The sequence below is a fragment of the Porites lutea genome, chromosome 1 (genome assembly GCF_958299795.1).
Source record: "Porites lutea chromosome 1, jaPorLute2.1, whole genome shotgun sequence".
Lineage (NCBI taxonomy): Eukaryota > Metazoa > Cnidaria > Anthozoa > Scleractinia > Poritidae > Porites > Porites lutea.
Window position 1 is genome coordinate 37,009,993 of NC_133201.1, and position 23,699 is coordinate 37,033,691.

Consider the following 23,699-nt stretch of genomic DNA (forward strand, 5'->3'; position numbering starts at 1 on the left):
ATTGTACCGTATTCTGGAGAGGATCTATTTAAATGGTCATACATGTACCATGAGAGTTTCACTTAAAGACTTAATCAGTACAACTACATGTAGTGCAGTGAGTGTCGCTTGAAATCAAATCAGGGTAATGAATGGATGGTAAAAAAACAACAAACAAACAACAACAGATTTTAGGACAAAAATAATTAAGTTATATCTTGAGGGAAACCCTCGTTTACATTTTATGCTTCATTAGCATCTGTATCACACATAAAGACAGTAATCAATGTAATAACAACCATAAATGTAACACTAACCATAAATGTCATAAAACTCAACCATAAATGTAATACCCACCGTAAATGTAATAAAAACCAACCCAAAATGTAATAAATTACAGATCATAAATACAACACAGTGAAATGAATAATAACCATCACTAACCTTTCCCACCAGATGCGCCAATGGCAACAACTTCTCCTTTTTCAAAGAGTTTGTTTGAAATTATAGTCTGATGGACTTCTGTCTCAAACGTTGTGTAAAAACAATCTTTGCACAACGCATGGCCCTGATGGGGTATCAAATACATTTAAATGATCAAAACATATCAAAAACAAGCTTATGACGAGTGAAGTCATAATATAACCCCCTGGGGTGACGATCAATACAATACTTCGGGGTGAGTTGAGGATTTCTTTAAGGGTAGGGTAAAAAAGTGAATTTGGGGGTAAAGCATTGATTTTTTCTTCTGGAATAGACCCATATTTTATTTAATCTTCAGGGGTAACAGATATTATGCACCTATCAGTGTTAACCTGGAGGGGGAGGAGGTCAGGCAAAGGCCAGGGATTTGAACTCAAAGCAATTTTCTGGGTCAAATACCCTACCCCAGGGCCATCATAATTGTTCACAAGAGAACAAATTCCCCACCCTTCTAACTAAGACTAGACGTCAAATGTGTTTCATTGAAAGAAGCAACACACCAACTTTTTGAGAAAGCCGCATCCGTTTATTCCAACAATTGTCATTAGAATGGCCCAGCAAAATGCCAGCATCATGAAGGCGTGTTTTCCACCTACACAGTTTAACAAATTTGCTGCTCTTAAACAAGCAAATTTACAATGTACTTGCTTTCAAACTCAGGCAAAATGTTTATGTCAATCATGCAGTCATACTGAATAAGATTCTAACTTCCCAAAAAAAGATGTAAATGAATGAATGCATTCATTTCAATAAGAATAAAGAGGATAAAACTTCCACCTTGCACATGTGCATAAAAAATACCCACAGATCCTTATGGGAACAAAGGCCACCATCTTTGGTTACCTAACCCCCTGGCTCCAGTTGTTCAAACAGTGGATAGCACTATCCACCGGATAAATCTCTATCCACTAGATAGCGCAATTGGTTCCCCTAATATTTATCAAGTGGATAGCGCTATCTGTTATGTACTGTATCACACGACACCCATATTGAATCAAACCTCGTGGTTTTATTACATCCCATGATGCTTATCATACCTTCGTGATAGCATACATGACACTATCCACCTTTTAAACAACTGGGGAAAGGTATTGCAACTGTTAACTGACTGGTAACCAGTTCTTTAACAGCTTCCAATCCAAGATGGTGTCCGTAATTGGATGAAATTCAAAGGCTCCCCCCCCCCGAACTTGGCGATAATCAAAAGTCCTCACCACCGGCTGACTTCCTTTGTCAAATCCCTGGGCTCCATACCCCCCACCCCCCCCCCCTCCAGATTAACACTGACAGGTGAGTTAAATGCAACAATAGCCCACTGAAAATCAAACAGTGTCAAATCTATCAACCCTGCTTAATAAACACATTTAAAAGTACCACAAAATCGGAGGATTGTACTACGCAAGATAAAAACTGAACAGTTACGCTTTAACAAAAGATTCCACGGCCTTTTGAACTTTAATCTAATTACGCCGAAAAAAAGACACAGATTTTTGTTTGAGTTGCAATTATTGCGCCATCAGAACCAAGACACACAAAAAGCTTAAACCGCGAACTAAAGAATCCTCTTATTAAAGTACATTTGATCAACTGCAATAGCATCATGAACCAGCTTACCGTTTTCGGTCGCTTCAAAATAGCCTTATTCCCACATATTTTACAAGACAGAGGCATGTTTTCTTCAATAACGACAAAAACCCACAGAAAATCCGCCTTCCGCCATGTTGATTTCTTACTCGATACCAGTGCCTCGTGAAGCCAGGTATGAAGGCCTGGCCATCCAGCTGTCCCCAGATCTCTTTTATCCTCGACGCAGTTCGACGAAATAATTTCGCCTGCTAGTTTTTGCTTCGTTTACAATTTTTTATTTCCTTTTGGATCTTTTGGCAATCTAAGTGAGTATTTTATTACTTTCTTAGTAGAATGAATCGCTCTCTTCGTCTGAGAGAACAGTCGACCCATTTGGCCCACCTTTTCTCGAAAGATGAACGAAGTAAACGAGTAAGATCCATAAAATTGAGTCAACGTGGCGAAGTAGAACAAGTCCATAAATCCGGTATTAACTGCGTTGATATCGACACTGGAGAAGGCAAATATCTATTGTCGTCAAGTTCCAATGGAAAAATAGTTGTTCACGACATAGAGGATTGCTTCTACAGTGAACATTTCAAATGTAACTCAGTTGCCACCGTGGAAAGAACTTTGAAGGACAGCCACAAACATAGTGTCGAGACAGTTCAGTGGTACCCAAATGACACAGGAATGTTTTTATCCAGTTCGGTTGATAACACTTTGAAGGTATGGGATACAAACGCTCTTGAAGTTGTTGAGAGCTTTCAGTTGGAAGGAATAGTCTACCATCATCAAATGCCAAGAAATACTAGGAAACATTGTTTAGCAGCAGCAGCTTGCGAGGATTCCAGAGTTTATCTCTGTGATTTGAAATCTGGCTCAGCAATTCATATTTTAAAGGGGCATTCAAAGGCAGTTATTTCTGTAGCTTGGTCACCCAGGAGTGAATACTTTCTAGCAACGGGTAGCCGAGACAATAAAGTGCTTTTATGGGATGTAAGAAAAGCTGTGGGAAGTATCCTTTCGTTAGATCAACACAATGGAAGAGGAGGATCCAGAGCGTCAGCCATTAACACAGCTCATAATGGACATGTTAATGGTATTTCCTTCTCTTCTGACGGACTACACTTATTGACCTATGGAACAGATGATCGCTTAAGACTGTGGGATACTTTTACTGGGAAGAACACGCTTGTTAATTTTGGTCGCATCCATAATCCTTGCCGCAAGGCTATCAAGCTCTGCCAGTCAAGTGGCACATCAAGTGAAGTGGTCTTCGTTCCATCAGGAAGCAATATTGAAGTATTTGAAGTAGTTACAGGAAAGCATATAATCACCCTGAATGGTCATTTTAACAATGTTAACTGCTGCACCTTTCACCGGCATTTTCAAGCTGTGTTTAGTGGTGCTAACGACACAAATCTTTTAGTATGGCTTCCACAGTTGAACAGAATGGCAGAGGAAAGGACTTCATCAGTAGCTGCTTCAAGTACTGAAAACAAGAGTTATAATCCTTATCAAGACTCTTGGAGTAGTGATGAAGAAGAAACATAAAAAGTAAAACATAATGCCCTTCGGGCAAGATGTAGCTAGTATTTTCTAGCCCAAAAGTCATTTTAACTAGCCTGAAAATATTTTTTGATGGGCAGGATTGATTACAGTCCTTTCAAAAACTTTATTTGCCTGTTGCGCAGGTTAAGAAGAGAATTTACCAGCCTGATAGCAAAATCCACTAGCCCCAGGTTATCATACTCGACTTCCATTGCATGCTGTATAACAGTTTTTTTAGTTGCTCTCATTTTTACTATTATGAAATTAGAAAGGTGAATTGAAAACAGACAGAATAACAGGTAAAAAGGCTTCATCATAAGCAATTTCTAGTGGCTGGGACAAGAGTAATAATTCCTATCAAGACTCCTGGATTAGAAAAGTATTATAATTTAATAAGAGAGCAAATTATTGTTATACTGTCACATTTTCTGTGCTGTTTTCTCACTACATGAAATTCCAGTCACAAATCTGTCTGGTGACAGAAATAAAGAAGGGGGCCTTTACTTCAGGATGATATCAAACTGGGGGAGAGTTTTGATACAATTTAGGGAGTATCAACATTCAATCTAAAAACTTTTGAGGTCAGTTTTACACTTATAACCTATTGTGTGCATCTTTGGCATGTTTAGGCATTCTTGGGAATATTTTTATAGGTTGCACAAGTTTTTTTATGAAAGTAATCGCTGAATGTTAAAACTAATGAGTCACAAGTGGTATGAAGGTCGTGTTTCCAAGTGTGAAGATCACATTGAGATATGAATAGCCTGCAAGCAAGTTGTCCAGGGCGTTCTGATGGCGGGTGGGAAAAGGAAGGAGAGAGTGCAACTAGGGCTCTGGAATTTGAATATTTGCATCAAGAAAGTCGATGCAATTGGCAGAGATGACATTAGTAGTGAAGTCATTTACCTTTGGCTTGTGTTTTTGAATGTTTGTTTACATTCGCGTTCTTTTCCACATCGCGCTGATTGGTGGGAATCTGACTGCTCAGTTGATGGGGAGCCACAAGGGAATTGGAGGTGGATTCAAATTCCAGAGACGTAATTGCAAGCTCCCCTTTCTTTTGCCACCCCACTGCCAGAGTGCCCTGGAGAGCTCGCTCTTATGGTCAGTAATGATGCATGACAACACAGATGCAAAGTAGCTAAGCAACGGAGCACTGGACGTGCAATCCGGCTTCTCGGCAGGCTTTTAAACAGCTAAGCAATGACCACGAAGTCTTGTTGCTTGGCAAACTGCTATTTAACCTATAGTTTAAGAAGAATATGACTGAGTCGTTGGTGGGTAACCCGATAGAGTAACAACGTTAACCGCTGCAACAACAATGGCTGCCAGCTTTATTTCAGTAAAGACAACACACACCTAAGTAATTCAATTGGTGTATTTTATTTTTTTTAAATTTATCAGAAAATTGAGTGTTGGCTCTTCTAAGATTTCAACGAATTAATTGAAATCTTTACTGTTAAAGAACTAGCTAGCGGTCTAAATTTTCTTGGTCAATGTGATTCCTCATTCAACCGAAACCCGTTTTTGACAGATAAATGGACCTCGACTCAGTCTGTCGATGAATAGGTAGACGAGGACGAGATTTAACTTAGAATTTTTTTGCGTATTCTCAAAGAATATTCATCTCGGAAAGCTTCGTTGTGCTTTTATTGAAGGAGGTTTATCCCCCTCCCGATCGCATAGTGATAAATCCTCTAACCGTTGTTAACTTCATTGTTTCTGTACGAAATTCTCGCTAAAATCTGTAATAGAAGGCTATCACGTTTTCCCGCCAAAATGACGCGGTCCACGTGCGCTCGCACTACTTAAATAGTATTGAGGAAATTTCGTTCTTGTCCTCGTCTTATAGAATCTAAAGGTCTCTAATATCTCAATGAAACATAGTGAGTTTGTAATACATTTTTTTTCTTTTCCTTTTTTTATTTCCGTTCCTTTTTATTTACATGTAGACATTCCAGTTTTGATTCATCACAACCTAGTAACAAAGCTTCCTCTGTTAGTTTTGCTCCATAAAGTCGTCACTTCAGGTAGAATCTAGCCTAAACGAGCAAAGAAAGCCTCAGTGCTAGGTTGATTCTCTATTAGCGTTAATAGTTTAGCTGGCATAATAAACATCCAATGTTTCGAACATGGTCAATTCACCACCGTCCAGTGGTGGGTCAGGTAAGACTTTGTCAAAACCTTCCTTGCCAACCAACCAGTAAGTAGTCACCAGCCCTTGCCTCTGTCAGGAAACAAAACAAAAAATAAAGCTGATTTGAGCAAGTCATCGTTATTTCCATTGTTACAGTAAAGTTTCGTTAAGTTATCGGAAATTAAACCTGCTTGAAGGGTGTAAATACGTCTTTGAAAACTCCTAGAAACTTTATATTTTGATAGGCATAAACCTCTGCGCTTTCACTAACACTAGAAGAGGAAAACTGAGTAAAAATGATTAGCTAGTAACGTTTTCACTGACGCAGGTCGACATTGATGTCTAGCTAGTGACGGCAAGGCCTAGAAAGGGTTAAAAAAGACCACGCCTTAATGTTACCTTGATTTGAACCTGTCCTCTTTCCTCGAAGTAAAACCCTCCAAGTTCGACCAACCTTGCATGCGATTCATTACTGACGTGAATTCGCAAAGCTAAAGGAGAAAAAAAAGAACATGAAATATAGCTGGCTACAGAAGAAGTGTAAGAAAGGGATCTCGCACTTTAAAAAAATTCTGAAAAGAGCCGTTTTTGTTGGCGATAATTTCCTTTGAGTTAAGAGTTGCTCAGAGTGAGAAAAAATTGAGAATAGGAATCAAAGCGTTTTCAGTTGAAAGTAGGATAATAAAAATTCGGCTCATTGTGTTGATTTCTTGGGTCATTTATTTGGTTTTTCATGATTGTTGCGTTTTGTGATTAGCCGAAATTTTCGCACCAATTTCTGAACATGCTTGAGTGTTTTACTTCCTTTCAACGCTAAATCAATTGAACTCAAGACCACTTCTATGGCCGAATATGGAGCGCCCGGAGCTAGGCTCTATACTTTCTCTCCACTGACGCTTAGTATAAATCTTCAACATCATAGCGTTTCTTTTGCCAGAGGTACTTACGCATGCTGGTGCTCTCCAATTTGGAAGCGATGTTAACAGTATGACCATAAAGACAGAAGCGTGGCATTGTCACACCGACAACCGCTGCCACTACTGGGCCTGCAATCACAATATAGCAAAAGACAGCGGTATCTCAGATTAATAAATCAGTGTTCGTTATTAGAGCCACATGGGGTACTCTTGGTGCAGAGTGGAATCTATAGTATACGTTCTCATAGCCGTGCCGTATGGACTAGGCTAGAATTTATAATAGGTTCTGTCTGTTGCTTTGAAACAATAACTAGAAGATTGCATTAACAAGGAGGCACAATCTAGTTTGTCTAGAAAAAGGGCCCAACCACAATTTCGACACTATTTTATGCAAGCAATGACGAATTTCGGCCAGTAAAAATGATGATCTTTATCTTAGTCAGCCATATTCTCCACCGAGGTCTAGCTTGTAAAAAATTCAGTTAAACAAAGTAAGTATTCGTTAGTTTTCCGACATAAGGGAGAAAACGTTTTCTCCTTTTCTCACGACTCACACCATGCATAGAGGCTCATGATTAGTATTTGTCGGGATCGAAATGGAGAGGGAGGAGTTTAGGAAGACACACTTACCAGTGTGTATGCCAATACGCAGCTGCAGTTGATGTTCTGGCAGATGACGTACTCGAAACACTGCCATGTGACTAAGAAGCTCCAGAGCCATACTAGCTATCTCACCAGCATGCTTGATACCATTCAACATGGGGCAGCCGCTGACAACTACGTAAGCATCGCCAACTGTCTCCACCTGATAAAACATTTAAACCGTTATTGGGTTTTACTCAAACTCGGCTCTGAAATAAGATTTTACAAGTTATTTAGCCGAGAATATTGATTCAGGTATTAATTAAACAACGAGAGTCTCACATTTGGGATGAAGAGAAGAAGTACACATATTGGAAAGTTTGATAAGTCGGTTGAGAAGGTGTGACACTAGAAAGATACTCAGTTTTCCTTTAGTGTTTTAACGAAATTTGACGACTATTCAGAGGCCTAGGCAGTACGCAACTTAGTGGAGATTGGATCCGGCTATTGATATACGTACGGTGGTAAATGACTGATCTATTGATCTTTCAACTGAACTAAAAGGGACGCTAAACTGCGTATGCTGACCGTTCCGTTGGACAGCATACCGGGGCCGAGGTTCACATGGAAAAACAGAATTCGGATTTCAATAATAAGAAGTTTTTATTTTTTTCTTTTAGAAGAATTTTTTTAAAAGGCTCCAATCAAGAAGGGAAGATTGTGATTATGATAATGAGAAGAGACTTTCGCTTTCATTTGGTTGTGAATGATTATTATCTGAGCTAGGAGTGATTCAGGCCCTTTGCTAAGGACACTGATGGATAAGGACAGGAAACAACCTTGCTTAGTTCCTGTACGGCGTTTTCCCAGGCCTTCTCGGTCAATTCACTTCGGTGACGTATCCGAGGCGAGCGGGTGACCCGAAACGAATTGGCCGCGCTTTATAATGAGACCTAGGGACAAGGCAAGGTATAACCTAGACTGATATGACAAGAGGAAGACAGGTTACTGTGATTTCCAGTCAAAAACAGCGTCTTTCTTGCTTTACTCAGCTAGAATAGAGCAATGTTAGATCTCCAGTACCTTGTAAACATCGAAGCGGCAAATGATCTCATCGAAGGCCACGTATAAATCATTTAAAAAGTCCACAATCTGCAAAGTGAAACAATGGAGAGATTTAGAATAGTTTACGGCAAACGACAAACGTAAGATTCAAGTTGACGATTTCTCAATTGAAAAAGGAAATAAACAGTTAAAAACTTTGCGAAGTAAGTCTCATGGATAAACCTGACATGAAACTGTATTTATTTGTGTGTAGATATAAGAAAATGGACGAAAAGTAACAGGAAAAACTTGGTCACGTGGTACGAATTGACGTTTTCCAATCCCCCGTAAACGTGATTCTAAATTTCTCCAATTAAGTGAATAAATTGCAAGGAGAACAGAAGAAAAAGACATTGTTGCCTTAAAAAGTCTACATTAAGATAAAACGCAGCTATGCCGAGTTTTAGTTTGTGGGGACAAATTCACTGAATCCACACTCTGGATCTTTAGATAATTCGCCCCATGTAAGGTAATCCAAGAGAGTCTTGGATTCCGGATTCCACGCTGTGGATTCCGGATTCCATGCCTGTGGATTCCGGATTCCACATCCGTGGATTCCGGATTCCATAAGTGGCTGGATTCCAGATTTCAAAATTCTATTTTCTGGTTTTCAACGTTTCCTTTGTACTTTGTTTTCACCAAAAAAGCTTGTTCTTTTTTTACCCGAAGTGTACATTGTCTTATATAAAATATAAGTATAAAATATAATTCTTGGCCTTACCCGAGAGGATTATGAATATAGGAGCGGTTTCTGAAGTCCACTGAGTCCACATCGTTGAAGAAATACTAACGAGGAAGGGCTATTCTTATTTTAATAATAACAACGGCGTCAACAATAACAAAAGAGGTACACATTGCCAAAATCAGTGCTTTTCAGGTTCAAACATGATTCGTCTCCGAATTGTTTAATTGCCACACAGAAATGTAAAACTTCAGTTACAGCTTACCAACAAATAGCGTGAAGATAGTCCAATTACTATACTACAAGCTACGCAGGCAACGGAAACGTTTATCTCAGAATAAACCGTGTCGTTCTCCGTCCTGATAAACTAACTCCCGGCAGTCTTATCGGGAGGGATACTTCTCCCTCATCCTCTGCAGTTGGTGGTGCAGTTTCATTCTCATTGTCATCATCGTCACCGTAGTCCCCATTAGCAATTCGACAGAGCCTGTTATCCTCCTCTGTTGTTAAAATGATGTCTGATCCATCGGAAGAAAAGTCGAGTACTCGGGTTAGAGTGCACTTGGGGGAATTCCCATTACAGACATCACCGGAGGTGTATGTTAGTGAATCACTTGTTTGGTTTAGCCACTTTAAGGATACTCTTTGCTGCACAAAATTTCCACCATTCACTTCTATTTGTACATCCTCCAGAAGAACTGCTAACCAGAAGGGTGAGATCTCTCTTCTACGGTTGTGTCTTACTGCCAATATGTCGTCTTTCTGGTAAATGGTTTGCACCCGTACAGCCGTACTCCGCAATGCCACATTAGCATCCACAACTTGGCAGGCTGTTGTTACGTCTTCGCTTTCCTCTAATGAGGCTGTGATGGTAGTGGGACACATACTAAGGGCATAAGGAAGGGTGCCAGTTAGCTCTTTCGTTTTTGAGCGGACATTTTCCTGTCTTACGCCTCTTCCATACTCCTTAGCAAATTCTCGCATCACAGTTTCTCGCCTTGTGTCTTCTTCTTTGCTACCTGTTCCTTCAGTGATTGCTGACAGCTTGTTTGGTCGCGTCTTGATGTTTGGGGGTTCACCTTTGATAATTTTCTTCGGATAATATGAATTGGGCCCAGTGAACTATGAGAAATCCTTCTGGTAAATGCGCAGCATATCGTCTTCCACGCAGCGCGCTCTTCTGTAAGCGTAGTTAGCCACTGTAGGCATGTCGTGGTCTGCTCGCATTCCTTTGAAATAGCATTCCACGCCCAAAGTTGTCATACTTTCGAAACAGATCCTGTCCAGAAGGTGACTATGCCCAATCTCCGTTAGCGTGTTGGTAAGGCTGGTCAGCGATTCTAGCACTATGAGGAAGGACTGTCGGGTGCATCGAGGTATGGTCATGTCGGGACCGTTGGTATTTCGCTTGCCCGTCCTCTCCAGGGCTTCCTGTTCGTGGTTAGAGAGAAATGCAACCAACTCCTCGACAGATTTCACATGATCTTCAAATGTACGTGGTAGGTCTTCTTCTTTGGCTTTCTTGTCGGGTCGGAACACGTTTGCATATTGGGCCATCTTACTTTGCAGGGGGATCAGTCCCTTTGCTGACGTCAACATTCTTATTGCTACGTTACCGGTATCGCATACGAAAACAGTGTTTCGATATACGCATAAAGCAGTAGGCTTGTTCCATCGACTTTGGACACCATCACGATGGCCTGCAGTTTCTCCACACACTTTTGTTAGGGTTTCTTTACCCCCAAGCATCTCTTCTTCCTTCAAACTGAACAGTGCGTGTTCTTTGCTGGAGGACAAGAACACGGTTCCACCATCTGTCACTGCAATACCCATGAGGCCTGGAATATTCGAAATTGTTCTCAGTTTCAATCGTCCTCTCACTTGACAAAGATGAATACATGAACCATTCCCGTCTCCAACTAACAAGTATTGCTCGTCACGTGTTAAGGCTAATGAAGTTAATAAACTAGATGGATCAAAACAAAACAATTCATTTAACTGGCCGACGCAGTTAGTTTCCTCATCGTCTACAACACCAGAAATTGAAAAAATCTTGCCAAGACCAACGTCTGACACAAACAGTTCAACGCTACCCTTTGCAGACGCACATATGGCAAATGGTGACACCAGATCCGGTACATTACCTTCAGAAATAAGGGAAAGATCGTGTACATGGACTTTACGGATACGTCTACCGGCGCAATCTTCTTCCTCACTTTGGCTTTCTTCGACGCTCCCTTGTACAATCTGGGAAGCGTGACAGAAAAGCGTTCGCAAATTGACTACTCTAACTCTTCCGTTTCCTTAGTCACAAACGTACAGCTTCCCGCTCTCTTTCACCGCAATACCAGCTGGGTTTCTAAATCTGGCCTTGTTGCCATATCCAGTAGTGTGCCCGGGCTCACCACCACCAACAGCGATTAATGTGACATTTGCTGGACAGTGCATGTCAACCATGAAGGCTGCATGGAGACGTCTATCGGTAATAAACAGCCTGCTATGCTTTGGGGAGAATGCCAATCCTACCGGGTAGCTTAAAAGAGAGGCCCCGTTCTTTTTCCAGTGCTTGAATTCCAGTTCTGGAACTAATGTTGTGCTCACTCTTTCATCTGGAATGGAATCTTGAATCGCTTTCCGGTGAATCTCCACTGCTGTTTCTACATCCATCCGATCTTTGTTTCGAACTGCTTTCAATGAAACTGATTTCTTGATGTCTTCGTATTCTCCACGTAGCACCAAAAGCAGCCTTACATTCACTAGGTATCCATCAATGTCAATCCAATGCCAAAACTCTGCAGAACGTACTGACTTGATGTTGTGTGGGCAGTCAGGAATAGGACTTGGTAGGGGTACTTCGCCCTGTCTGCTAGCATGGAATTCATAAAGCTCTTTTGCTTGGGATCGCAGTCAGTGGCCCAAACCAATAGGAACAGTCTTGTGCATACTTTATCTTCTCTCATGCACAAACTACAAGGGCGAAGAAGACCTTTTCAAGCAATTTCCGGAGCTCTACGGTGAAGTAAATTCGATAATTTACTTTGGATTCACTTTGGTATGTTCGTTTCATTGATCAAATGCTCTATTTAATTAGCATGTCTGTAAATGGTATGGAAACGCTGTCACCTTCGAATATAATTTTGATCACAGAAACGCTTCAGTAAGTGTTCGCACAACCACCGCTTTTTGAGCAGAAAACACGAATAGAACAAACAACGACAACTCCACAGACCTTGAACTAATCTTTTCTCTCTTTCTTTCTTGGACTCCTGTACATAAATTTGCAAGATAGTTAGCTCATAATTCTGAACATGACAGAAACAGACAGATATAGCTGCTCGAAGTTTTAGATTACTGTTTCACACATTCTGATCTATTCAAAACCACGCCGCCAAAACATTTCCATCACAAAGTCACAAACACCGAATTTATAGACGTACGTACCTTTCCGACTCATGCTTTTTCTTGTGCTTCCCCATGCTGACAAAGATTGATAACGATCGATTGAGAAAAAAATTCAAAGTGATCTCTCGAGATGTCTGATTTCGACTGATTGAATCTGGACTGAATGAAAGACACCACGTCGACACCACGTGCAGCATGTCATTCTTTGAGTGACACTGATGACATGTGCCTGAAAGAAGCCAGTAACTGCAACCACCGCGACTACTGATACTACGCCCAAGAATAAGGATACTTTATATTATTATTCTTTTGACGTTACCTGAAATCCAAAAATTAGTTCCAATTGCGCCCAAACAGGAAAAGAATCTAAACCTCCGACTCCAAAAGCGCAACGGGGAAAAAGGTCGAAAGGGTGTTTTATAAAGAGCGATAATATACAGTAATATGAATCACTCCCTGGGATTCTGTCACGTCATTATAATGTGACCATTGTTTCAAATTGATACCCGATATGTCACAATGACAAGGGATGTTCCTGCGAGTGAAACACGCGTGAACATGCCTGTTGCGCGTCCTTGCGACATGAGATTTTCACGCAACAGTCGCTAAAGGAAAAGAAGAGGCCCTGGAACCATCACAACAGAGTGGATTCCAGCAACCTGGATTCTGGATTACAATGCTTGGATTCCGGATTCCAAAGCCGTGGATTCCGGATTCCACAGACCAAAATTACCTGGATTCCGGATTCCGGATTACCTTACATGGGGCGAGATAATTGAGGGCGAAGCACTCTTCTGCTAAGTATTAAGCCTGCTCGAATAATTCAGTGGTGCGCAACAAAGGAGATCTCCTTTCAAAAAGAGGAAGTACAAAATTTGTTGTAATGATAACAACTGAAATAGTGTACATGTTCCCCAAATCTCAACCTCTATGTGAACATTAATCTCTATTAAATATTAATACGTAATTCAAGTTTTGGGGTCTACAAAATGTTGAGCAAAAGTCCTTGGGACACTGATGCAGTATTCGTAACTCAGTCTGTAACTTCCGCTTGCTCTCATAAAACAGTGCGATCAACCTTATCAAAAATGTCTTACAGCCTCGCTCCACTAGCCCTATACCATGTTGAAACGCGGGATAATTCTTAATACACAAAAAAAGTTGTTTGTGGGGGGAAGAGGATAGGCAAGTGTTTACAAATTTGTCCCGAGACTAGCTTTTTTCTATGAGTGTAGTTTGTTCTTTAAAGTAGTTACCTGCAATGGTGTGCTGACAGAAGCAAGTTTCGTAAAGCCAACGATGTCGCTGAAAAATATGGTGACTTCTTCGAACTCTTCAGCCTGCACGGAATTATGGCTTTTCAGCTGTTCTAGTACCAAACTGAAATTAAACGACGGTCTCGCCTCAATAAGTGATTTGCAATAAAAAGCTTCTTAAAGGGACCGCAAAGGGACGAAACGACGTTTTTGCTATATTTATAAAGGTAGGGATTGTATGTATATGTAGATTGGTCTTTTGGAGACCAAGAGTACAGCTGTGATGGGGAGCCGATGGTAAATATTTTGTATGGAGAAAGAGATGTACGAAGTCAAAAGAGGCTCGTTTTCTCTTGATTTATTGTAGCCTGACTGATATCAAAAAATTTATTCATTTCAATCTCCGGAATATAGAATCAACCCATGCATGTCAAATTATTTTTCTTCGTAAAAATGTTTTTCTTAGTTCAGTGCTCTCGCTCCTATCGCAAAAGCCATATCACCTGTTTTCGCCACGGCGAAATTCTTGCTAAAACTCGTAGTAGGAATGACGACGACTACCACGTTTTCCCGCTAAAATGACGCTGGTTCACGCGCCCGCAATACTTAGTATTGAAAACATCTCGTCCCTGTACAAGTAGTCGTCCTCGTCCTCGTCCTCAAATCTAAAGGTCTTTATTATAGAGGATACCGTAACGAGGGTTTTAGTAAGTTTAATACGTACGGTGGCAGTAATCGGCAGAGGATTTTCTCGGTCTTTTCTTTCTCCTCGTTCAACTGCCTGGTCCGTTCCTCTACCAGCTGTTCAAGATGGTTAGCATGTTTCTCCATCATAGTAACCATGTTCTCGATGATGTTTGATCCCCTAAAAACAAGTAGAAAAGAAGTATAAATGATTTCCATTTAGCGTTAGGTTAACCCTAAGAATTCCGACTTGACAAGTATTTATTGTTTTTTTGGGTGACAGCTGCCAGACTATCTAGTCTGGAAAGGAATGCACAGGTCCCATACGACGTTCGGTCTCACCTCTCTGGTCCCTCCGTAATTCAGCAACTGGTTGCAAGAGAGTAAAACTTACACTTTTTTTTTTCTTTTTTTCTCTTCTTCTATTTGGTTTGGCTCCTTACTCGATCGGTATGAGGGGAACACATAATAATGCCTACAGTTCTTAAAACGGGGCGAGCAACGTCCATATTAGGCCTATGTCACGGCGTTTTGATGGACTGGTGTTATCTTAGAAACATTTTGTGGCACTTTTTCCAGCGGAAATAAATGCTCCGCTCCGTCTATGTGCGCTTAGAAGAATAAGATGAAAAAAGAAACCTAAACGTCATTAAAAGTTCAAAACTACCATTTTCAGGTCTGAAGGTTTAAATGACTGGGTTGTGAGACTTACAAGATATATTTTTAATTCAAGCAAAAATCGTTCTAAAAAGAAACTAATTTGTGAAAACACGTGCACCATTATGCGGGTGCATGAAAGTTGCTTGCTCTCGGGTTATGGGCTATAGTGTATAGCCGACGCTGACTCGTCTTGCAGCTGATAATGTGTTTCTGTGTAATCTCGGTGCCAGCGATTGATGGCGATATTTAATTTACAGGACATTTCGCCTTATGGAGAAGCAAAACCCAGATCTCTATCAAACATTATTATGTGCCTCAAATACGATAAGACTAAAACCGTACCTGCCGCTGATTTTCTTGAGCCTCTCCACAATTCGATAAAAATGTGGTCGTTCCTCTGGGTCATCATTCCAGCAATCCACCATCAGATCAATATACTCTGGCTTTATCTCAATGCAAGGAATGTTGGGGCGAAATGGCGGGTCTTCATGCATAACCACCCTGTGAATGATTTCTGTGTAAAAAAAAACTTACAGCGTTACTGAGCAAATAATAGGGACCTTAAAGATTCGTGACTACGAGGCTGAGATTTGACTTTGAGTTAGAATTTTACCACTGTTTTTTTAGACAAAGGAACATTTATGGGGGAGTGGGTGGCTTCCTTCTGGTTTGATAACAACTTTGTATAGCGCGTAATCAAAACCTGGCTAAAAGCTGAGAGATTTTTAGTGTGTCGCTCTTCTGACAGAGTGGTTGCAAACGACGGAGATCCGTCAGCGGCATTCGCAAAATAAACCTGCCCGCCCTGACTCGCCCCCAGTCGTCTTCGCGTAACGCGCGCAGCGGGAGCAGGGGGTGATGGGAAGGGAAAAGGAAGGACGTCTCTCTCCTTCGCTTTCCTCCTTCCCATCATACCACTCGCACCACTAAGGAGAGACAGATAGAGACGACGAGGGACGAGTCAGCTGCCCGCCTGCAAGCTTGATTTAACCCTCAAACCTTTGGGTTCCAGTTGACATCCGCTGAACGGTTCTGAACGAGTAGCCATCTCCTGCAACAGTATTCCATAGCTGTACACGTCAGCTTTCTGTGAAAAACCCTCTCGCTCAACCTTGGCTATATTGATATGCTCTGGTGCGGTCCACAGAAGATCTGTTTAAGTTTAAGATAAAGCGCACAATTTTTTAGAAATTAGATTTGTAACACTTAGCCATATTAGCGTGGTAAAGACAGCCCAACAAAGTTAGTTACCTGGATGAAGCCAATACTTTCCATCGATCCTTACAAGCTTTGCAGGCTTTACGCATTAGTTTCTTCTACGTTAGCCTATGTACAGCCTTTCCCTCCCCTCAGGGAAAAAAATCACCGGGAGAGGGGTCGATTTCCCTATTTTTTCCAAAGGGGAGGGGACGGCTGTACACAAGCTATCTTCTACCTATACCTTTGCTGTCATGACACGTTCTAGTTACAGGTCACTCAACGTTCTACTCGTAAAGGACCTCATTGAAAGTGGTACAATGTAGGTAAACAAAAGCAAAATTGTTCCCACTCTTTTGTTTTCGGGGAAGTCACCTTAACGTCTTTTTTTCCTGAAAATGTACCTGTATAAACCTTCTTTGGGTTTACATTGACTTTTTCTTGTCCAGTCTTGAAGGCGTGCAAACCCCAGTCGGTGATCTTCACAACCCAATGACTGTCAATTACACACCGAGATGACGTCAGGTTTCCATGGAACCTGACAGCAGTGTTGTGAAGGTACTTCATTCCCTAGAATGAAAAAGAAACTTTTCAGTCATCAACTTGAAACACGTACATCTGTTGAAAAGTGGGATTTTCATTTCATGTGCCTTTTGATACTTGATACACTTGTTTGCTAATAGTTACCCGGATAAAACATTTTAAGATTTTAACTGCTGTTAATAAACTTATGGACAGATCACTGCAATATTGAACGATAACGTCGCATTCTCGCTAAAATACAACAACTTCGTATGTATGGGTAAGTCTGACATTTCACATTGGTTTATATGAAGCGATTAGACGATCTGTCGGTGGATCATGTGTAAGGACTCTTGGCCAACGAAAATTTAGGGGTTTAATAGTTTTCTAGATTTTCTTGCAGACTATTACCAACAGCGCTAGATGCATCGAGCAATTCCAATAAAATAATTTTTGAAAAATTGTGTGCTAACATCTAATAGGCTTTTTTCCATGGATACTTTAGGGTACGGGTAAGCCCTAGACTCAGAGAGGGTCCTCTTACTTCCCAAATTATGATAGAGAGCATAGACAAAGCTGCCAATGTGGTTATTTTTATAAAGCTCAAGGAGAAGATAGCTCAACACCTTTTACTTTCAAGTATGAAATGCACCTGCTGCTCGTAAATGCCATGTAGCCATGCTTTATTGTAGTAAGAGTTATTAATTAACTTTGATTACCGCAGCTATGTCAATTGCCATTGACAGTTTGAATCCGTAATCGATTTTGTATTCATCGTTTGCCAGGACATCCTAATGAAGAAACTCTGATTGTTAGAATACAGCACAGCAGTACTTCTGATTGGTTGAAACAAATTTCTAATTAATCAGAAGCGCTACCCAAATCTGGTTAGTGACGCGTTTTCAGTATGGAGTTCTGCGCTCGTTTCTCAGACGTCATTTCGTGGGGAAACCACCAGTAGAGTGGCGAAATGTCGGGTGTCTCCAGCTTCCTTCTCAGGTGTTTCGTTTTTGCACAGAAGAGGAGAGCGCGAAACGCGAGTGACACGCGAGTGACTGGTGACGAAGCGCAGGGGATCAAGGAAAGCTGAAAAACGAAAGGCGAAGCCCGTTTTCTCCTTGCCGCCTTTCTTTGCACGCATCGAGAGAGAGACGTCTGGGTACGTGGCAGCCATTTCTCAGTTTCAAAAACCCTCGCTTTGGAAATGAGGCCAAGTGCAAAATCTTTCATATGAAAATCAATTTTATTTGAGTGGGAAAAACCAACTAATTTCACATCTAAGACTTTGCACCACCATACAAACGTCTCTAAACGTTAGAGATTTTGCAAAGCTATATCTTAGTTAGTTTTCAACAAATCTCTTTCAATCTTCGGCAACTTTGCTGATCTTAAGGTGTTCTCTCCTGTTGTGATGACGGATTTTCGCTGACTGGTTCCAATCAAAAAACCGTGAAAGGATCTAGACGTTTGAAATAAAATCGAAGGGAAGAAGTGAAACACGCTACCTGCAAACTTCCTTTTTTGCAGTACGACCAAACCAACATGATGTTGGGTGACTCGATGCAGGCTCCGATAAACGGGTTCAGGTTTTCATGTGTGATGTCTCGCACCTGTAATAGAGAAAGAAACCTCCGATACAAATGACAAAAACCCAATCCAAACTCTGGCTAATTTAGTCAATTACAACAGAAGTATACAATCCAAAACTATCCAAAAACAAAACTATAACTAATTGTTTCACCACTTAGATGAAAACAACATTGAAAAGTATTTTTAAATTTTTTCTTGAAGAAAGACGGTGTCATCGTGCGATGAATACCGATGCAACATAGGTTCATTTTCGCATATCTTTAGTCTGTTTTTCTCTGGGTTGTGAATATTCAAATAATTAAAGACACGCTGATGCAATAAGAATAGAAAGTAAGAAAAGATGATATCACCTGTTTGAGTTGAATAAGAACTTCTCTAGTGAGATGAACACTTCTCTTGTTCAGTCTTTTGATCGCCACAGTTCGACCCTAAAGCACATCAGCAGGAGGAGGCGTAAGCCAAAACTGGGTTACACGAGGCATACATGTTCATGACTCCTAACACGCTAAGTACAGTGAACACTACCTGATCTTTAATGCGGTGATATTATTAGCACTGATGAATTTTCGTAACTCAAAAAGTAAACACAGAGGATCTGTATTGTTTCAGTAGTATTAGGTGGCCAGCATTCTAACTGTCAGCTGAGATGGTTTATTAAACTTTCCTTTAATACACTGTTGTTTTCTTACGATTTAGCTGCTTTTTTCGGACTGATGGGCAGGAAAAATGTCTTGGAACTTCATAAACATATAAGATGCCCTGTTTGACCACCTATTTTGTCTATTCTAAGAGGCCATAACACTCTCATAACAACACCTGCCTCGTGTGACGCTGTGACCGTTATTTTCAGCTAGTATCTAGAATTAAAAAATGGAACTTTTTCGCCACTTTCGAACCGATAAGGTGGCCCGAGTTAACTTTCGCAAAGTTTTCTGAGACTGTCACTAGGGACAAGGAAAAAAATTGGCCAATAGCTGATTGGCGCGTCCCCAGAGTGATCCCAGGAACAACTGCGGGACGCATTTCTGCTCCAGATTTCTTCTTGTTTCTAAAAAGGCGAATATTAACAGACAGCTGAGAACAGAGAATCTAGGATCCCCAATTCAGCTGGACTTCTCTTGGTTCCGCTTGCTTGATTAGTGGCGATTCAACTTTGTGATATCACACTCAAGGTAAATACAAGCATTCGCGCTTAAGCTCAGCGTCAGTGTAGCTATATTTCTTACTTGGTAGTTTCCTATGGTTGTGAAAATTTGTTCAATGTGTCCCCCGGATGTGCTGGCGCTACTCTCGTTGCTTGGAGGGCTTGCGAAAGGTTTGAGTTTCACGGATCCTCCTCGGTTTAACTGTTCGTTGCTTTCATCCTGCTGAAAAAGTTATAGTTAGTCGGTTATCCAAGTTGAAAACTGCACTGCAATAGTTTTGTCATTTTACTGTTCTCAAAAATTTGTCGCATTTGTGTGATAATTAAGGAGCTTAAGAAACGACGGCCACGGTAAAAACATCGCTAAAAATGATTTTGCTTTCTTTCAAACTTGTCGCCTCTTTTTGGACCCGGTCAATTTGTCAAATGTAAGCGATGTTTCCTGGAGTTGAATTCTTAAGGACTTTACCCAGGTTCAAAAAGAGAAAGAAAAACTTGTCGTCGTGTATTTATGTCATCCATAAGACGTCGCATTGGGAGGTTTCACGTCGTAGTCGAACAGTGAAGCATTCAAAGAAATGTACTAAAAAGTGTGATGCACGTGCAGAGCTGTTGTTTTGCTCATAAAGCCAATTGATTTTAGACGTTCTCGTCGCTGTTGTCGTCATGGCTGCTGAAGCTCTCTAATCTGATTCCCAAACGGTCACAAAGGTCACGCGATCAAGATCCCTTATCGCCTTGGACACCTTACTATCAGTCTACCTTCACCTGTACCTTCTCAGTTACATAAAAAAAGACAAGCAGAAAAAAAAACATTGCTAAACGTCAGTAACATTGAGTCGAGAAATAACATGGAGGAGGAAAGATGAGGCCTTTAGACCCACAAAATGGAGTTTTAAAGTAATAGCTCAGCCTCCAAACCTCCCTCCTCCCCTACCCTCGACTGCAAAACTCCCACTAAACCCACCCCTGATATCGACGCAATAGACCTAATCAGCTAACTCAATATTGTACCCAATTTAAACCCTTTGGGAATAAAACACTAAACCTCAGCCTAAAAATACTTGTCATCAAATTGTCAGCGAAACTGTCTGGATTGTCAATTAGACTTGCAAGGTGGATTAAAGCATTTTTATTAAGAGTTATTTAAGTCTTTTATTAGTCACGTGACCTGTTTTTCTTTATCTCATAATCCTTGTTCCACTTAGGCATACATGCAGGGCTATTTCGTATTAGTAAAATCCAACTAGTGGTTGCAACTAATGCTGCGTTCGGATTGGTTGAGCTACTACTAGGCTATATGTTATAGCCCACTAGTAGCGAAAAGCGCCGGCTTTGAAAACCAAAACAGTGGCGGCTGAATCGCGTTTTGCTAGCTAAAGTTGTTTTGTATCGATATTTGTGACCAACTAGTTAGATTTTACTAAAACAACTATTCCTCTCGCCCTCATGGCCTATTGACTCAGAGCCCATTCGGGCTCGAGGAATAGTTGTTAAATATCCAGGCCTTGGGAAAAACAGTAGTGCCTAAGAAGATGTACTGCTCTTTCCTTTCCTTACCCCCGTTTCAATTTGAACACTTTGAACGTTAACGATCATTTACAGGTCACGTGACTAGTATTTCAACAATAAATATGTCACATATTGTTAAGGCCACCGAGCTAAAACTGTTTGCCAACTTTCATGACGACTGATCAAAACAATCCGTTTCAAATGCCACTACGCCAAATTATGCAAATTATGAGGTGACCCATGCCTTAAAACATGCCTGAGGAGTATCGACCGGAGATTGCACCGTAACGCTGAGGAAAAAACTAGGCAATAAAATGAATAAAGGAAAGCGAAAAAATACATAAGAAAAACGACTAAATAAATATTAGTTACTGTTACTGTTCAAGACTGAGTACAAATGCCTTACCATGGTTTTTTCTCGTTTGAATGTGGTCATTCCCTTTGTTTGTATTTCATCTGATCCACGCTCCTCAATATGTAAGTCTTCATAACGAAGTTTCCAGGACTTGTTCTGCGCCAGATCAGTCTCGTAACGAAGTTTCCTACAAAATAAACATTTGATCTATCTTTTAACTATTTTCTCAGTTTTTCCTTTCAGAGACGTCTCACAGGTTTGTATTTAGTCTTGATAATCCTGCGTCAGATTAATTCTCACCTAATTTGTCCTCAAAGTGAGATCTCGGAGGGCTGGAGGAAAATAAATGCATTCTCTAAGAACGCAGAGGCTGCTAACGAGGAAAAACGCTTTATTCTATCACCCAAATTTCCCTTTTCTTAGCTTTTCTTGTCCCTGCTACCTGTTTCCTGAAAAGTTTCGACAATTTCTCGGGCCCACGAGTCAGACATTTTGTATGGGACTTTAGATTTGCGAGTCTGAGTCCTCTTATTGTGGGTTAGAACTTGGCACTTGGCAGTGCATAGTAAGTGAATTATGAGAAACAATATTCCTGAGACGATTTTGAAGTAATTTGTTTAATTTTTTATAAGGTCCAGGTAAAAATATCTCCAACTGGTGCTTAAAGGGGCTGTGTTACGAAATTTGGCCAAATACAAACGTTACTGACTGGTCAGCAAATAACTCAATAAACTAACCACTGAACACAGACAGATTGCTATGAATTTATCATTTAAAAGTAGGATTAATTTTCTCGCTCAGGCTGTTATGGATCGATACTAAACGACATCGACCAAACGACCTTAAAAATGTCCTTTGATTTTTTTGGTGAAAGCCACGTTACCTGATTATAAGGAAGAACATGAAGGCTAACACTACCACACCAGCAGTGGACGCTCCAATCACCACATTCACCAACTGTTGAGTAGCTAAAAAAAAAAACAACATGATAATTTAACAGCTCGAGTTTAAAGTAAACACGAAGAGCAAAAAGATATACTTAGCAAATCAATATATATTTTTTTCTGATTGCAAGTTGCTGTTTGTCTTTAAGTATGTAAAGTTGACTTTAAATCAAATCTTTAAATCAAATGAAAACGCCTCAGACGTTTGACCACGGCTTCAGTGAAAACTATATTTAAGGGTAATACGTTGTCGAACCGCCGCAGTCCCACTCTCTACAGATATACACAGAATGCACCCCAAGAAATAGACAATAAAGACAACTTTTTCTTGTACATTTTTCCCAAAAACTTACCTTGTCTTTCTTGTTCTAAGCACAGTTCGTTCTCCCATCCGCACCTAGGTTTGTCTAAAGGCGGCTCGGTACGTCCTCCTGCCCAAATAACTGTTACATCTGTCAAATAATAATAGCATTTATTCTGAAACCATGCTCCACTATTATACATTTTTTGACAATAATTATTTTTATTTATTATTATTATTATTATTATTATTATTATTATTATTATTATTATCATTATCATCATTATCATTGTTATTATTACTATTGATTCTTAAAAACAGTCACATATAATCATTGCTATTTAGACCATCTGAAAACTTAGCACTTTCCTATTAGACTGATTTTACTTGACCTGTGAAACAGATACTAACATTTAGTGAAAAATAGCAACAGATTAACAAGAGAAAAAAATGGAATTAGTGCATAATAGTGCCTTGTATTTCATGGATTAATTAAAATCACTCTAATGAATTTTTTTTTATTTGCCAGGCATTTGAACCACTGGGTCTTAAACCAAAGGTATTTTTAATGTATTTTTCTAGCTTGCATGTTTCCTTCCCTCAGTTAGACCTGTTTAACAACGTATGCACCAATAGCTATGCCCTTAATAGGCGAGGTAAAGTGCTAATAACCTTACATTGGGGAAATTCCGTAAAAGCTAGTAGACTTACCTCAAGTCGACCTCACGAGTTTCTAAGGGAGCGGAGCGAGCATTTTAGGTTGTGGAACAGCCCAGCGCGCTACGAAGTCGCAACAGATCGACCTTCGTCCTTCGTCATATTAAATCAGACGAAGGAGACTTTGTTGAAAGTTTACAAAAGCTACAACACAAAGATTATTCACCTCTCAGATTAAAGCCACCAGTAGAATGATTATAGTCAGCAATGTTTTGAAAGCTTCCATTCAGGTAGTATTTAAGAGAGTAATCTGGGTCCCGGTCACCTGATTCGTCAATCCGCACTCTGCCCGAAGCACCTTTAACATAATAATAACCAACGGAAAATCTTAGTCCTGACATGAGTTGTTGGGAATATCACCTTAATGGAAATTTCCTCGAAAAACAGAAACCACTGTTTTTAAATTATTCG

At 40.4% G+C, this 23,699-nt stretch overlaps 3 protein-coding genes and 1 pseudogene across 4 annotated transcripts in view; 1 reads left to right on the forward strand and 3 right to left on the reverse strand.

Moving 5' to 3' along the window:
* Positions 1-2,183, reverse strand: part of LOC140949576 (cytoplasmic tRNA 2-thiolation protein 1-like) — a 13,300-nt gene extending 11,117 nt beyond the window's left edge. For both annotated transcript variants that reach the window (XM_073398743.1, XM_073398736.1), the window contains exons 1-2: positions 2,077-2,183; positions 424-547 (exon numbers count right to left, since the gene is read on the reverse strand). In XM_073398743.1, coding sequence (XP_073254844.1) covers positions 424-547; positions 2,077-2,133 — 181 coding nt within the window. In that variant the 5' untranslated portion in view covers positions 2,134-2,183. The remainder of the gene's footprint in view (positions 1-423; positions 548-2,076) is intronic.
* Positions 2,184-2,365: 182 nt separating this feature from the next.
* Positions 2,366-3,805, forward strand: LOC140949565 (DNA excision repair protein ERCC-8-like). The gene has a single exon (XM_073398726.1). The coding sequence runs from the start codon at positions 2,383-2,385 to the stop codon at positions 3,583-3,585; it is 1,203 nt and encodes a 400-aa protein (XP_073254827.1). The 5' UTR covers positions 2,366-2,382; the 3' UTR covers positions 3,586-3,805.
* Positions 3,806-5,523: 1,718 nt separating this feature from the next.
* LOC140929153 (atrial natriuretic peptide receptor 1-like) lies at positions 5,524-23,581 on the reverse strand. The gene is made up of 18 exons (XM_073379026.1): positions 23,455-23,581; positions 22,624-22,722; positions 22,210-22,294; positions 21,378-21,513; positions 19,542-19,682; positions 18,666-18,743; positions 18,231-18,335; positions 17,445-17,516; positions 16,608-16,773; positions 16,006-16,158; positions 15,349-15,520; positions 14,360-14,527; positions 13,663-13,762; positions 8,302-8,370; positions 7,267-7,441; positions 6,667-6,765; positions 6,119-6,210; positions 5,524-5,809 (listed from the first exon to the last, which is right to left on the reverse strand). The coding sequence occupies exons 3-18, from the start codon at positions 22,227-22,229 to the stop codon at positions 5,681-5,683; spliced, it is 1,875 nt and encodes a 624-aa protein (XP_073235127.1). The 5' UTR covers positions 22,230-22,294; positions 22,624-22,722; positions 23,455-23,581; the 3' UTR covers positions 5,524-5,680.
* Positions 9,239-10,966, reverse strand: LOC140938056 (uncharacterized; annotated as a pseudogene).
* Positions 23,582-23,699: the final 118 nt, after the last annotated feature.